Source organism: Varanus komodoensis, unplaced genomic scaffold, assembly GCF_004798865.1.
Source record: "Varanus komodoensis strain SLA01 unplaced genomic scaffold, ASM479886v1 scaffold23, whole genome shotgun sequence".
In the NCBI taxonomy this organism is placed as follows: Eukaryota; Metazoa; Chordata; class Lepidosauria; order Squamata; family Varanidae; genus Varanus; species Varanus komodoensis.
Window position 1 is genome coordinate 3,478,412 of NW_025335627.1, and position 15,952 is coordinate 3,494,363.

Here is a 15,952-nt window from a genome sequence, read left to right on the forward strand (position 1 = left end):
GCCAGTCAGTAGCCAAATCCAGTGCAGTGCAGCAGTCAGAGGCATAAAAATGCACAGTGGGGAAAAAGAAAGCATGGTGCAATTTCGAAATCTTAGAACCGAAGTGAAATTCAAGGGAAATGACAAAAAACATTTAAAAATGTGTTTGCCACTCCCAACACTCCCAATGACTAGAACATAAGTTCTGTTTTCACCATCGGTTAAGGAGGGTGTTTCCATACACAACCAAGAAGCTCCTCTTCCCATCCAGCCTTGCCAATCAGACTTTGCCCTGCTGAGCTTCTCCATTCAGGGGCAAGATTGACACAGATCTTGAGCTACGCTGGGCCTCTTGGAGAGGTGCATGGCTACAGCTTACAAGAAAGTTGATACTGAAGCAGCTACTTAGAGTGTCCACGCATCTTGCCTGTTGGATGGTGCCTTTGGGACATTGTGGAAAGAGGGTGTTGCAGCAGCAACATGACATCAGGTGAATGTGATCTAGAGGGAACTATTCCGTTCACAAGCCCACCTGGCTTGGAGACTGGAAACTTGCCAAATTAGCCCATGCTGAATCAGAGCATCCTAGTAGCAGTCTGACATGACCCCCAGCCTCATTGATTCCCCCAGATTATCAACTTGATATAGCCCAGGTTTTCTTGGGTGGGCGGTGAAGAGCTAAGAGAGGTTACTGCTTACAGGCTTTCCTTGTAGTCAGGCTGAGATTGCTTGAACAAGGGCAACAGCTGGGGTTAGGTTCTGGTTAGAGTTAGCCAATGCTGTGAAACCCATAAGCACTTAGAAAAATCGGTGAAGTAAAGAGCATTGTTAGGAACTAACAGCTATTTCAATGAACCTGGCCATCTTTTTTAATGTATTAAGTCACTGTAATCATTGCCTTTATTTTGACTAGTGCTTCCCCTCCCCCACACAACTGTTGGCCATGTTTAATTCGTGTTCCTTGGGAGAGGAACCTCTCCTTTGTTTATTACAAATGGCTATGTTGTAAGTTTGCGCACACAAATTTATGTGAACCTGCGTAATTGCTAGTGTGTGCGCACCTACCCTAGGCAGCTCATTTTAACTCCACTGTAGATATCTTTGTACACCTACATTGCTCTCTTCCCTCAGCTTAGGCAATACCATTTCTGTGCTTTGCTCTTACCCAGCACATAGCATCCAGGCTGTATTAAAGATTCACGCCTGGATCTTGGGCCCATGCCCAACTTTATCCACATTTTATCGCATTACTGCTTTTGACCTCTTGGCAGCAGTGTGCAATTTCTCAGTTGATTCAAAACCAGCCAAACTATACAGTGAAGTAATTCCCCAGCTACTGCAATGGGTGTGCTCTCAGTTCAGCCTGCATACTGCCCACCCATGCTGTAGAAGACATCCAACCAAGCTCATGCCATGTAATCCTAGAAGCAGTTTCATATCTGCCAATAAAACCAACACTGTTGGCCTTTCTCTCAGTATTGATATCTGTGGATGAATGTTGTCAATGTAGGATAGAAAGAAGAACTTCACCATTAAATCAAATTTATATTCCAACCAAAGCAGTAGTTATATTTTCATTAGAAATACAGAACTTGATAAAATTAAGCCTCACATGTGAAAGCACTGTTTCGCATATGAAAACTGTTTCTCTGTTTTCTATTTTATTATTGTTGAATAATTGTTCATATTCTCCTTTATTGCCTTTCAGACTTCTAACATATATTGGGGAAGTTCAAACATCACAACAACCCCCCTGTGAATAAGCTATGCCCAATTGGTTGTTTGTGAAATAGTACAGAGTGTGCCTAATCAGACAATTTAGTTTAGCATGAATTGTCATCCTGTTTTTTTCCTTGGTCCTCTTGCAGGTAGGGGGAAAGCAGAGTAGAACCCATCTTGTTTCTTCTGCCCTTGCTGACTGCAAATTCTATTGTATTTGCCATGGCTTCTCTCCTACCACTTTTTGGGGGAGTTAGATACTATGTTTTGCAAACTCACTGACAGTCCCTCCAAATACAGGAAGTGCACAAGTGGCACATTTGAGCTGCTGTCAAAAAAGGTATAGCACCTATTAATGATAATGATGAGAATGAGTGAACCTCAGTTTTGTGTGAATATCTTTGTCCTTCAAAAAGAAAAATTGTCTTTTCACAATTGGAGTTTTTGACAGAGATTTTGAAAGGTATTTGACAGCAATTCTCAGGAAAAGTGAAAAAGTATGAAGACACTGACAAGGGTCAGGTCTAATAAAAACAAAACAAAACCAACCCAACCCAACCCAACCTGGAGGATTTTCCTACAAAGAGGGTAATCTACTGGCCAAGGGACACTAACAGCTTGGCTTTGACAGCTCACTTTCTGATAGCTGTCTAGAGAGTGCAAATAAAAACTTAACTAAGTTCTGTGTAGCCCATTCTTTCATTAATAGTCTTGCATGGTTTCTCCTGCACTCTTGACAGGATATGCTTTCCAGGACATTGATGAGGGAAAGCTTTTGATTTCAGCCACTTGAAAGTGTCCAATTGTGTACTCTCCAAAGAGCAACACACGCCAAATAGTGAACCAGTGACAGTTGCTGTAAAGTGATACTTGGAGACCTGTTAGCAACATACAGGTATGTGAGGGGGTGCCACGCAGTGGTGGGTCATGACCTTTTTTCCCTGCAGTGGAGGGCAGAACATGTTCCAATGGAGCAAAGCTGAGGGAACCAGGGTTTAGGATAGATGCCAGGAAGTACTTCCTGATGGTTAGGACCCCAAGGGCATGGAATGGGCTTCCACAGAGGGTTGAAGCCCCATCGGTGAGGATGTTCAAGGATAGGCTGGACATGCACATGGCAGACATGTCATGAGTGGAGCCGGGGGGGGGGGTCAGTCTAGATGGCGCAGTAGGTCCCTTCTGACTCTCTCTGTTACTATGTCAAAGACCATGAAAGGCATTAACAATATCTGAAAATAAAATGTGGCAGAACACAACATGTGCAAAGCACACAGTTGAGACGTGGGAGACTGAGCCAATGACAGTCATTCTAAAGTGCTGTTTGGGCACTTGCTGGAGTGGCTGTCACTGGCAGCAGCCTTGGTATACTCAGTAGTGACACAGGCAAACTCAGCAAGAGCTACAAGAAGTTTTTGCTGCTCTTGCTGAGAAGCTCAGATGCTGCTTCCCTTGATCTGCAATGGGCTCAGTCACCATGGGTTGCCACAAACAAGACACCTTGCAGGAAGTGATCCAGGTTTGCATGGCACAGCAACCTGCTGTTGCTAGTAACCCACAATGGGTTATCATGTCATGCGTACCCTGTCACCTTGTGCCTGATGAAGAGCTACTGTAACTTCTAGGTACATATATTACGCATCCTGTGACTCTCTTACAAAGCAATGGCTAACAAGAAGGTAAAACATCCAGACAAGTACAAATCCCTTCCACAAATCACTTCAGTGCTGTGTAATACACAGGGCAATTATACACATAAATAAAGAATGAGAAAGACACAATACGGCAAAAGGATAGAGATTAGGAGTGGGACGACAAAAGGAGTCTGTGATCATACTTTGAAGCGCTGTACTTAAAAAGACAAAGCCCAAAGAGACATACAACCTTAATCCCATCTGTTAAAACTGTTGAATGTTGTACATGTAAAATCAACCATTTTCAAAAGAAAAAAAAAATATTTTCTTGCAGCCCAGCTCTCTTGCCTCCTCTGAAAATCTTAATATTTTTGATACTCTCTTCTTGAGTTCACCCTTAAAGCTTATGTTTAAGGAACTAGACAACAATGCTCAGGGAAGCTGAAGAAAGAAGAAGAAACAGCAGGTAACTGAAGTGGGTCAATTCCATACAGAAAGTCACAATCTTGTGCTTACAAGAGCTGAGCAGGTCTGTCAAGGACAAGACATTTTGGAGGGCTGTCCTTCACAGGGATGCCGTAAGGCAGAGATGACGGCACATAGAGGAGCAGCAGCAATAAGAAACCAGACACAGGGAACAGCATATTCAAAACAAGGCTGCTGGGCAGCTTATCTGAAGACAGTTGTCAGACAAAAAACTTCAGTTGTATACATGAATGGGAGAAAAGTGAGTGGATTTTTTTCAGGCACGCTTCTACATTCTATTCCTTCATAGCAGCTTGCAGCCTTCAGAAATTTTGAAGCCGTGAAAACTGACCCAGAAAATTAGGTACTTGTGGTGGGTTGGCGCAGGCAAGTATTACATAAAATGCAACAGGCAAGGAAAAAAAAAAAGGAATCTGGACAGTTCCAGGTATGACGTATAGGGCTTTGAAATTGAAACAAGAGTGTGGCAGATGTGGCCTATCATGAAAATCTCCAGTACATAATGGAAGTTTCATACAACTGGGCTGTCAATATAACTACTAATACCAGCTTTGAAAAAGAAATGGATTTCGCACCAATCATTTCTCAGTTTTGTGAAATAAATTTCATGGGCAGACAAGTGAGATGTGGCAGTTTATCATGTACAACATGTTTCAAGTCATAACTTCTCAATATTTCCATTCATTTGTGACGATTAAAACAAAAAGAGAAAACTACTGACATTAACACAACCTTCTCACCTATATAACAAATGGTAATAATCCACATGTTGTAAATTACTGAGCTGGTCCAAGTAGTTGGCCATTAATGGTTATTGACGCATGCCATTAATGCCTTGAGGCAAGATGTAAGGTGAACAGACAAGAGCAAGGTCCAACAGTGCAACATAAACTTATGCAATAAAGAATATTTAAATGAGCCATGGGGAAATTTTTTTCTCTAATATCTCTGAACATTTTGTTGTTGCTCTCTGGTGGCCATTGCGCCATGTGAAGGCTTAAGCATCGCCATCTGAAATGCGCCCATTTACTGCAAGAGTGGGTCTACTCTTCCTGGTGGAAAGCAATGCAATTGGGACTAATGAACCCTTTCTAGCTGCCATGGTTTGTATGGCTGTTGAGGAAATAAAGTCTGCTACCTTACTTTAAATTCCAAAGGAATCAGAGGTGAGCTTATTTACATCTTTCCCTCATTAAGAAAGGGAATTGCTCAATAAAATAGTTTGATCGACATCTGTTCTCTTACCAATGTGAAACCATATAATTTTCTTCAGGACTGACCTAACCGGTCCTTTGGATAGGTTTTCTCCACCTCCTCAGAAATCAACTAATTCATGTAGATGCTCAGGACTTTGAAAGAAACCTCTAATAAACCTCTATTAAAATACAAGAATAATGAAGAGACTGAAATATGCGCAATATGTTCAAAATCCATGGAGGATCTAATACCCAAAGATGCTGTGTGGCCGAGGACCTAGGGACTCTAATGCTCCAATTCACTGTATGTTGCCCTTCTAAAACATCATGACTGGGAACACTGAAGAAGGGCTTGGGGCCAAGTCCTCTTGGAAAGGCACCCGTCAACTGCTGGTATAATGGGAACTGTGGATATTGAACCTGTAGGTATTGGTTCCTGAGTGACTGCTGTGTGGATCTAGAGGATTCACCAGCTAGACTTGGTTCCTATCCTTTGTAATGTGCAATGTCAGCTGCACATGCATCTGGGACTCATTTATTTATTTGAAGACAATTTTTGGCCTCTTTTAAGGATGGAAGGCTCTCTAAGGATGGGGCTCACTCATCTCACCACAGAAGAGATGCACAAGTCAGTACTTTCTATATTACACTGAGAGCACTTGTCAATCGAGCATCCGGTCAACTCTTCTTTAACATCTGGAATGACCAGGTACCACTCCTTTCTGTCCTCTTTACCAGAGCAATCCAGTCTACATTTCTTGCTTGCTTGCCTGATGACAACTGAGCTCCACTTACAATGACAACAGCCAGCTGAACACCTGTCAGTGATTTGGAATGCCAGATGTCCTGCCTTTTAAGATTGCCCCCCATGTACTATTTAGCCTGTTATTTAAGGCCATCAATATTATATAGAACAGTATGCATATAATTTAATTTATGTATATAATTTTCTGCTCCAAAGAAAATAAGTTGTCCTTTATTTCAGACAGCATGCCACCCAGGTATCCTTTCCTATAAAAATTCTTCCCGAGACCCTAATATAAAATGATGCACACAGATAGCACACATTTTCTACTTTCAGGGACTACAGACTCACCCGTTTCAGGTCCTTGCAATGGCTCAGCATTCACTATCAGATTTGCTTTAGCTGCTGAAGGTAATTTGGGCAGGGGCATGCTCTCTGCAGAAGGAAAGCCAAAGTCATTGTCTGCAGAGTGAACAGGATCAAAAATAGAGGCAATATTTTTTCTATTAAAAAAATCAAATCCCAAGCACTATTACACATATAATGTACATTCCTTAAACTGTAACTTTTACACACACACACACACACACACACACACAGAGAGAGAGAGAGAGAGAGAGAGAGAGAGAGAGAGAGAGAGAGGGGCTTTCATATTGAATTAACCACTAGAAATCTAGAACTTTTTTTTTTAAAAAGAGGCAAGCTAAAGCCCCATATACAAACTATGGAATAAACTTTGTAAACAAAATTAAGTGGGGCATCTTTTGACATGAGGACAATATGAAAAGAAGAGCAACACACATGCCTGGTTTGGCTTATAGAATGGCAAATATATTTTTCAAATAAGAATTGTTTTTCACTGGGAAATATTTTCAATCTAGCCCTCTAGGAGGCAATTCATTCTTGGAAGTGCTAAAAATACAGCATATTTCACTCCCCTGAGGAAAACCGAAGCCCTCAAAAAGAAAAGTTTCATAAGGATTGAACAAGAAATTTACCTTCTGCAATGGTGATTCCTATGTTATCAGAGTGGCATGACCAAATTCTACAATACTCCACTACCATCAAATTTCAGAAACAAAGTTACTCCTCACTATACTGGAGTAACAAGGAGTGACTCTGAGAACAGCTACCTAACCCACATGGCTCTTCCTACAAAGTGACATGGGACCCAGACACATCTGATGTCCGGGCAAGTACCATGTGCTTATTTTTCTCATGTTTTAAAAATGGAAGCAGGGAGTATTCTGAGAGAAAGAGTAACTTGCTTGAGGCTACTCAAAGCAGGGCTGGGTAGAAAGCAGATTTCCAAACACACTCAATGTACTCCAAAACTCCCAGCTTTCTGCACTATTGGCCATGCTGGCAGGACCTACTGGGAACTGTAGATCAAAATGTCTGGATATGTACCTCCTGTGCACCCCTGATCCAAAGGATTCAAAGCATAGGTGATCAGATCAGAGACTTCCTGACTCATAGTTCTGTCTCTTAGTTCTTAGGTAACTGCAGTGCAGTGACAGAGTGCAGAAGGCTGGGAATCTCAGATCCACATTGATCTAATTTTATTGCAATGCTATTCTTTAAAATTAGCTTTTTGAATTTTACTGCCAGCTTCCAATGAATCTACCACTTTAGAATATTGTACTACAGTATGAACCACTGTTTCAACATGTATCCCATTTTTATCCCATTGACTGGGCATGATTCATCATTACTAAGAAAACATTATTTTTCGGAAGAATTAGAAGGTATTATGGAAGGATTTGCATTGAAGGGAGATGGAAGAATAACTTTTTATTTGATGATTCATAGATCTTAGTTTAGGATTGATTATATATTTGTATAAAAGGATCTTTTTTCTCGAGTATATGACTCAGATGCAGGGCTAATTAAAATTACAGGTCATACATTAATAAATATGGACTTTAAAATTAAAAGTGATTATGAAGAGACTAATAGATTGGAGATGGATTTAAATATCTTACAAAATAACCATATAATAGAAAAAATAGAGAAAAGACTGAAAGAAATATGGGAGATTAATGATAAAGAGGAAAGTGAACGAAACTTAGCATGGTACACAGTGAAGGCTGTTGCAAGGAGAATGAATATTAGGGAATCTCATAGTTTTAAAAGACAAAGGGTTAAATACATGGAAAATTTAGAGGGTGAAATTAAGGATTTGGAGAAGTATATAAATGAGAGCGATAGTAAAATTATGGTGGAAGTACAAGTTAAAAGGAAAGGGTTGAAGATTAGGGTAATAGAAAGAACACAGAGAAATTTAATATATTTAAAAAGGGAATCTTTTGAATTTAGCAACAAGAATTCAAAAATGCTGGCTAGAGCAATGCAACAAAAAGAATTAAAAATTCCCTTAATGGGAATAGTTAAAGATGAAAAGGGTAAAAATTGCAATTTAACAAAAGAAAAATAGAGCTGCCAGGTTGCTGACGGGGACGGGGCGTTATGCTCACATGACTCCAGTCCTCCGTCAGCTTCACTGGCTTCCCATTGAAGCCCGGGCCCAATTCAAGGTGTTGATTATGACCTATAAAGCCCTAAACGGCTTGGGTCCTGGCTACCTGAACAAGCGCTTACGTCCGTATATGCCCAACCACCCTTTGAGATCTGCGGGAGAGTCCCTTCTCCGGGAACCCTCCATGAAAGAAATTAGGAAAGTAAGTACTCGGAGGAGGGCTTTCTCTGCGGTGGCACCCAACCTATGGAATTCACTCCCCAAAGAGGTCCGCCTGGCACCGTCGTTACTGGTTTTTCGGCGCCAGGTAAAGACCTTTTTATTTAAACATCATTTTAATTGTTAAAACATATGATCTGGCCAGGGCAACTTCTTCTTCCTTCTCTTTCTCCTCCTATATTTTTATTTACTTAATTTATACTGATAATTTTAATCTTATATTTGTAAATCAATATATTTTTTGTATTTTGTAATTAATGGTAATTTATTATGTGCTATTGTATTTCATTGTATTTTATCGTGTTGTAAGCCACCCCGAGGTTTCGGCAAGGGGCGGCATAGAAATGTTATAATAATAATAATAATAATAATAATAATAATAATAATAATAATAATAAAAGTTATTTTATAGATTTTATTCAAAGTTATATGAAACTGGGAAGTTGCCAATAGATCAAATTAGATCATATATAGAAAAGAATGTTGGGAAGAAATTGCAGAAGAAAGATAGAGAGCTAATAAAACAGGTCATCATGGGATGGAAGAGGTTATTAATAATTTTAACGCAGAGAAAACTCCAGGTATGGATGGATTAGGATCAGAATTTTAGAAGGTATTTAGAAAGTTTCTGGTACTAAGATTAAACTATCTTTTTAATAGCATTTTGGAAGGTGGGAAGATCCCAGGATCTTGGAAATATTTTTCAATAGTTTTGATACCGAAATCTAGCAAGGATTTGAGAGATCCTGGAGTGTATTGACCTGCATCTTTGATAAATCAAGATGCAAACATTTTTACAGTGATATTTGCAAAAAGATTAAATAATTTTATTGATACATACATTAAGATGGATCAGGTAGGGAGAAGGATGTTGGATGTGACTGGAAGAGTATTACACATAATATAATTTATATTACGTGAAAGGTTAGAAGAGGGTGTAAAATCATTAGATTTTTTTTAAAGCTTTTGATTGTGTGGAATGGCTAGCAATAATAGAGACATTAGGATTTGGGTCATGATTTAAATGGGTAATAAATCGATTGTATTCAGAAAACCTCAGAACTGTGGCAGTTAATGATAGCATAACAGAAGAAATATTCTTAGGCTGAGGCACTAGAAAGGGATGCCCTCTTTCATCAACATTGTTTGCTTCAGTTATAGAATTCTTAGCAAATAGTATAAGAAATGATGATACTATAAAAGGTTTTGGCATTTAAAATAAAATTACATTTGAGATTCGCTGATGATACATTATTAATAATAAGCAAAGACCGCTTTAAAGTTATGGATAAGATTAAAAATCATTTGGTGGAATATGGTGAGATAACAGGTTTAGAAGCTAATTGGAATAAATACAAGATGATGGTGTTTGATTGCACCGGAGAAGAAAAGGAGGAATTAAGAATAAATTTCAAATCAAAATATGTAATATTATTAAATATTTAGGTATTAATATTTTTTAAAAAAATACTCAATGTTTGAACAAGAATAATTTTGATATATTAAATCTGAAATAAAGAATAAATAGCAGCAATTTAGGAAACTAGGATTATCTTGGTTTGGTAGGATACCAGTTTGAAAAATGAGAATTTTACCTAAGATTATTTTTTTATTTGGGATGTTCACGATTAGGATATTAGGGGAAATATGGCAAAAATAATTAATAAATTTTGTAAGAATTAGTAAGAAAAGATGGTATAAACCACAAAAAGAGGGAGGATTAGGTATTCCAAATAATAAATTATATTATGAAGCAAATCAGTTAAGAGTTATACCAAATATCATATTGCAGCCTGATAAGATAATATGGGCAGAGACAGAACAACAGCAAATTGAGGGACCCTTTTAAGTATATTTCTTAAGCAGGATGATAAGAAGAATGTTAAAAAGATAGAAAACCCATTTTTAAAAAACATGATGTGAGTTTGGGAGAAGTATGGGGAAGAGCTTATGCTGACAATCTCCCAATAATTCCAGTCACAGAAATTAATGGAATTTCCAAATTTCAGATGATTGCAATGAGTAGGGAAACTCAGGTGGTATTTAAGCAAGGGGGATTTCAAGTGGGATATATAAGATTTAGGGAGGATGTAGATGATCTTTTTAAAATCTCATGGGAAATGGATTTAGGGTTAGGATATAGTTTGAGCTGTTGCAAAATTTAGACTTATTGAAGAAAGTAGAAAAATTCTTCTAAATTGAAGAAAGTAGAGAAAAGCACTAGACCACTCGGGTATGACCAAAATCATATCCCTGATGAATATACAGTAGAGGTGACAAATAGATTTAAGGAATTAGATCTGATAGACAGAGTGCCTGAAGAACTGTGGACAGAGGTTCGCAACATTGTACAAAAGGTAGCAACTAAGACCATCCCAAAGAAAAAGAACTGCAAGGCAGCAAAATGGCTGTCTGAGGAAGCTTTACAAATAGCTGAGGAAAGAAGGGAAGTGAAAGACAAGGGTGAAAGGGAAAGATACATCCAGTTGAATGCAGAATTCCAGAGAATAGCTAGAGGAGATAAGAATGCCTTCTTAAATGAACAGTGCAAAGAAATAGAAGAAAACAATAGAATAGGAAGGACCAGAGATCTCCTCAAGAAAATTGGAGATACAAAGGGAACGTTTCAGGCAAAGAAGGGCATGATAAAGGACCAAAATGGCAGGGACCTAACAGAGGCAGAAGAGAAGAAGAGGTGGCAAGATTACACAGAAGAACTATACAAGAAAGAGCTTAATGTCCCTGATAACCACAATGGGGTGGTCACTGACCTCGAGCCAGACATCCTGGAGTGTGAAGTCAAATGGGCATTAGGAAGTCTGAGCAACAACAAAGCTAGTGGAGGAGACAGTATTCCAGCTGAGCTATTCAAAATCTTAAAAGACGATGCAGTAAAAGTGCTATACTCAATATGTCAGCTAATTTGGAAAACTCATCAGTGGCCACAGGATTGGAAAAGGTCAGTTTACATTCCAATTCCAAAGAAAGGCAACGCCAAAGAATGTTCAAACTACTGCACCATTACACTCATTTCACATGCTAGCAAAGTTATGCTCAAAATCCTACAAGCTACAAGGAAAGCTATGGCAAATCTAGACAGCATACTAAAAAGCAGAGACATCACCCTGCCAACAAAAGCGCGTATAGTCAAAGCTATGGCTTTCTCAGTTGCAATGTATGGCTGTGAAAGTTGGACGATAAAGGAAAGCTGAGCACCAAAGAATTGAGGCCTTTGAATTGTGGTGCTGGAGGAGACTCCTGCGAGTTCCTTGGACTGCAAGGAGATCAAACCGGTCAGTCTTAGAGGAGATCAACCCTGAGTGTTCTTTAGAAGGCCAGATACTGAAGATGAAACTCAAATACTTTGGCCACCTAATGAAAAGGAAGAACTCACTGGAGAAGACCCTAATGCTGGGAACGATTGATGGCAAAAGAAGAAGGGGACAGCAGAGGATGAGGTAGCTAGATGGAGTCCCTGAAGCAGTCAATGTGAGCTTAAGTGGACTCCGGGGGATGGTGGAGGACAGGAATGCCTGGAGGAATGTTGTCCATGGGGTTGTGATGGGTCAGACTCGACTTTGCAACTAACAACAACAACAACATATTTTGAGTACATTAATATGGGTGGGTTTTTCTGTGGAGCAGGTGCAAACAAATTTGTGTTGCAATCTTTTGCCCACGTATAAACACTGTTTCATTTGTTGGGCCCTTAGCCTGAATGGAATTATTTTTACTGCCTGACTCTTTATTATTGGTTTGTATTGCTGCATCTCACTGCCTCTTGTTTCTAATTTTGTGATGATATTCAGTTTAAACATTTGAAATGCTTTTAATCTGTAGGGACCCACTCCTATGGCCTCCCAACATTGTCTGTGGATCTGTAGGATTTTTCAGAACCCCAGCACCAAGGTCTTGCAGCCCTGTTGCTAGGACTCCAGAGGCCAAGCTCTCACTCCCCATGGAACTGGAATTAACACAAAGAACAATATAGATGAAATGGGCAGAAAAATATCTAGCTTGCAGTTAATAAATGCAATTGACTTTAGTTGCAAGTGGGATATCATTCACTCAGTGCAATTACGCTCAGGGCAATTAAAGATTAGCTCAGACCTTATCACAAGGAAGAGAAATCCTTCTTCAGTGTCAAACTGATGCATCACATTTTGATCATATTATTTTTCCTATCTAACTCATCATCCAGATCAATTTTCTAGGGGCACGGCATATACATGGAAAGTCTAAGTTGCAGTTGGCATATAGAGGATGAACATGCATACAAACCACATTAACCTAAGGACAAACTATGCAGTTCATGGATGAATGTAACAAAGCACTAGTGTTTTCTTTCACTTTCCACTCATGGCTGCAACCATGACCAAAAAGACTGAAGAAGGATGGGATGTTTACTTTGACCACTATATTAGTTGTTCTGCTTACAGTATTCATTTACCAGGTATTTTCCCACTGGAGAAAAGTTATGTAGCCCTTCTTCCTATAGCCTCTCCAGCAGCTACTTTTCCTTATTATATTTTAAAGGTAAACCTCAGGGCTTCTTTTTGTCCACTTATGTGTGACGTGATAGCCACCCTTTATCAAAGCAATCATGTGGACTTGGATCTGAACATTTTGCTTTACTTTACATCCTTAGTACATTTTACTGCTGTTGACAATCAAGACCAATCTTGATAAAGGGGAAACATTGTACATACCTTCTGGCTTTCTTGTTGTAGAAGGCAAGGCAGTAACATTATTTGGAACATTTCTAATGGAAGAAACAAAGAATAGTAATGGATACATAACTATATAATGGTCCTTCTGATTCATCCGTAAGCATATCTAAGATATCAAGATTAGCCTCTCTCTCAGCTGAGCCATCAGAGCTCGGCAAACTGTAGACGAGGAATTCACCTCTTGGACGAGGAAACATGCTGCATGTCGCTGTTATGGGTCATACCACCTCACAGTCTTACAGACGCACTGGGAAGAGAACTAAATTGTGCCAAATGTATATTTGTTGTTTGTTTAGTAATCTCACCAAGACAGTCTATTTATTTCATCTGAGAATGGAGAAGCCCATTAGACTTACATTTGTTTCTGACCAAATTTTTGGACTGGCTGATCAGCCTGGAGCCAGTCACATTGTTTCTTGACCTCTGGAGACAGGTAAAAGGCATTTTCACCTAAAATAATAGTAATAATATTAATAATAACAACAACAACTACTACTATTACTACAATGATGACAACAGCAGCACAGAACAAATAATATATAATAGAACTAAACCATTCCTTCTTCTCCAAAGATAGCACAACAATTACAAGCATAATAAAATTGTTTATTAAGTATGATTATTTAAGCATTTTAATACCACATTTTATTATGAGCACAGTACTGGGACTCAGGCAATCTGGGTTCTAGTCCCTGCTGACCATGGAGCCAACTGGGTGACTTTGGACTAGTCTCAGCCTAACATACTTCATGTTGTTGTTGTGGAGATAAGATTGAAAGCAGCAGGAAGATGTAAGCTGCTTTGAGTTCTGAGCAAAAACTGACGCATTTGGGGATTCTGCAGTGCTCTTGGGGGGCTTGATGAAGGTTCAGTATATTTGCCACCAACTGCTAAAAGTGCCTGTTAAGAGTGCCTCCACTTATCCTCTCATTATATGTTTGTCCAATGCAAAATCATTAATACAAAGAAGCCCTACATCTTCAGCGTTCCCTTGATGAAACTAAGCCCTCTTCAGTGCTCTGGTAACAATGTAACATTGTCTCAAAGGAATTGTGTATAACATGATTTGATTAGAGAACCCAAGATTTGTTCCTGCTTGTGATCCAGATGTAAAATGAGTATATGTTGCTAGTCAATCCAGATTTATCTCCCTCCCATCACATGCACTCCTTGCTCAGTGTAGCATTTCATGTTTAACACCAGCCCGCACCAAACTTTCCATTGCCGTGCCACATAAAATACTTACTGCTGATAAAGGCTGGCAAGAGGTTTCCAAAGCGTAACAACGGCTCTTCGTTAAACTCGGATGGCTTGTCAATGTATTTGAAGAAGACATCATTAGGCTCACTTGCCAAACTGTAGATATTCTTGATGTTAAGTTTCTTACCAATGCCTACTATGACAAAAAAGTATCCTTTGCATTTAGCTTCTGCAATAACTTTCTGAAGGTGTTCCAGTTCTCCATTTTTAACTTCTCCTGTCATCATCAAGACAAAGACTTTGAGATCTCTGGGATTAGGTGCACTCTCAAAAATGTGTCTTGTTGTATATTCTATTGCACTTGCCACAGCTCGTGTCCCATACAGCTGCACCATTTGATTACTAATGAAATCCATCAGCTGTTCTTTAGATGCATAGTCTGTCAATGACAATTCAACTTTGACGGGAGATGCACTTGAGTTTGATTCAAATTCATAAGGAGCATGTTGGATGACAGCTACCCTGGCATGGTGCCGGGATGCCTTGGGATCGGAGCTCAGAGCCATCTGGCTTACTAGGTATGAAATGTAGTTCTTCATCTCTCTGAACTGCAGTGGAGTAGTGCTATCAGAGCTATCCAGGAGGAATGCTACATCAATGTCAACATCTGTAGGGGCTGCCCGTCTGTCTCTACCAAAGCCAGCCCTTTGGGGACCACAGCTGGGATCAGGATCACACACGTCTAGAAGAATAAATATTCAACACATGAATACGTGTAATAATGATCATGCGAAAAATAAATTTAGGAATCTGTATTGACAAATTGCAGCAAGAATGACAGTACTTCATGGCAACCTAACAGTTAAGAAACATAAAACTATAGTTGGCTCTCAACTTTTGCAGGGATTAGTAGTGTAGGGCACCTGCAAAATAAGCCCTCCCCAACCTTAACTCTTAATACAGTTGGCCACACGTGCCCCGGATTGCCTCTCCACTTCTATCTCAGACCTCCGTCTGATCCAGCAGGGCTCCCCTTCTTCCTTTATTACATTTTTTATATCCCCTATTCCCTGCCCTCCCTTTCACTCAAGGAATTGCCAGAGGGATTTCCTTCCATGGATGGGCCGGGTAAGAAGACATGTTTTGGAGGCCCTCCCTCTCTCTCCTTTCGCTTTCTCTTTCTTCATGGTGATGACAATTTTCCACAGTAGGCTGCAAAACTCAAAAACAAACAAACAAACAAACAAACCAAGAACCACCCCCATTCAATTATTGACAGCAAACTTGCGAATAATTAAATCCACAAAAGTTAAACCCACAAAAGTCAAGGTTCAGCTGTGATTTCATGTGGCCACATGGTTTTAAAATTCCCTGAACACTATAGTCTGAGCTAAACGATGATATGTTGTAACTGGTTGTACTGTTATACTGACTGATTCAGGCCAATTGTATGATCTGAATTTTCACACGCATTTGTCAGCCACAGCAGGAGCTCCTTCGGGGACTCAGCATTGCAGGAAAGAAAAGTGAGAAGAAAAGAATGTCATTTGAATGGAATTGTTCTAAGC

At 39.5% G+C, this 15,952-nt stretch overlaps 1 protein-coding gene across 13 annotated transcripts in view; it reads right to left on the bottom strand.

Moving 5' to 3' along the window:
* Positions 1-15,952, bottom strand: part of COL6A3 (collagen type VI alpha 3 chain) — a 130,853-nt gene that overhangs the window by 15,018 nt on the left and 99,883 nt on the right. For 10 of the 13 annotated variants that reach the window (XM_044431960.1, XM_044431958.1, XM_044431952.1 and 7 more), the window contains 4 exons: positions 14,431-15,126; positions 13,541-13,634; positions 13,164-13,216; positions 6,108-6,218 (listed from right to left, as the gene is read on the bottom strand). In XM_044431960.1, coding sequence (XP_044287895.1) covers positions 6,108-6,218; positions 13,164-13,216; positions 13,541-13,634; positions 14,431-15,126 — 954 coding nt within the window. The remainder of the gene's footprint in view (positions 1-6,107; positions 6,219-13,163; positions 13,217-13,540; positions 13,635-14,430; positions 15,127-15,952) is intronic. The other 3 variants (XM_044431959.1, XM_044431961.1, XM_044431954.1) reach the window with 1 other exon arrangement.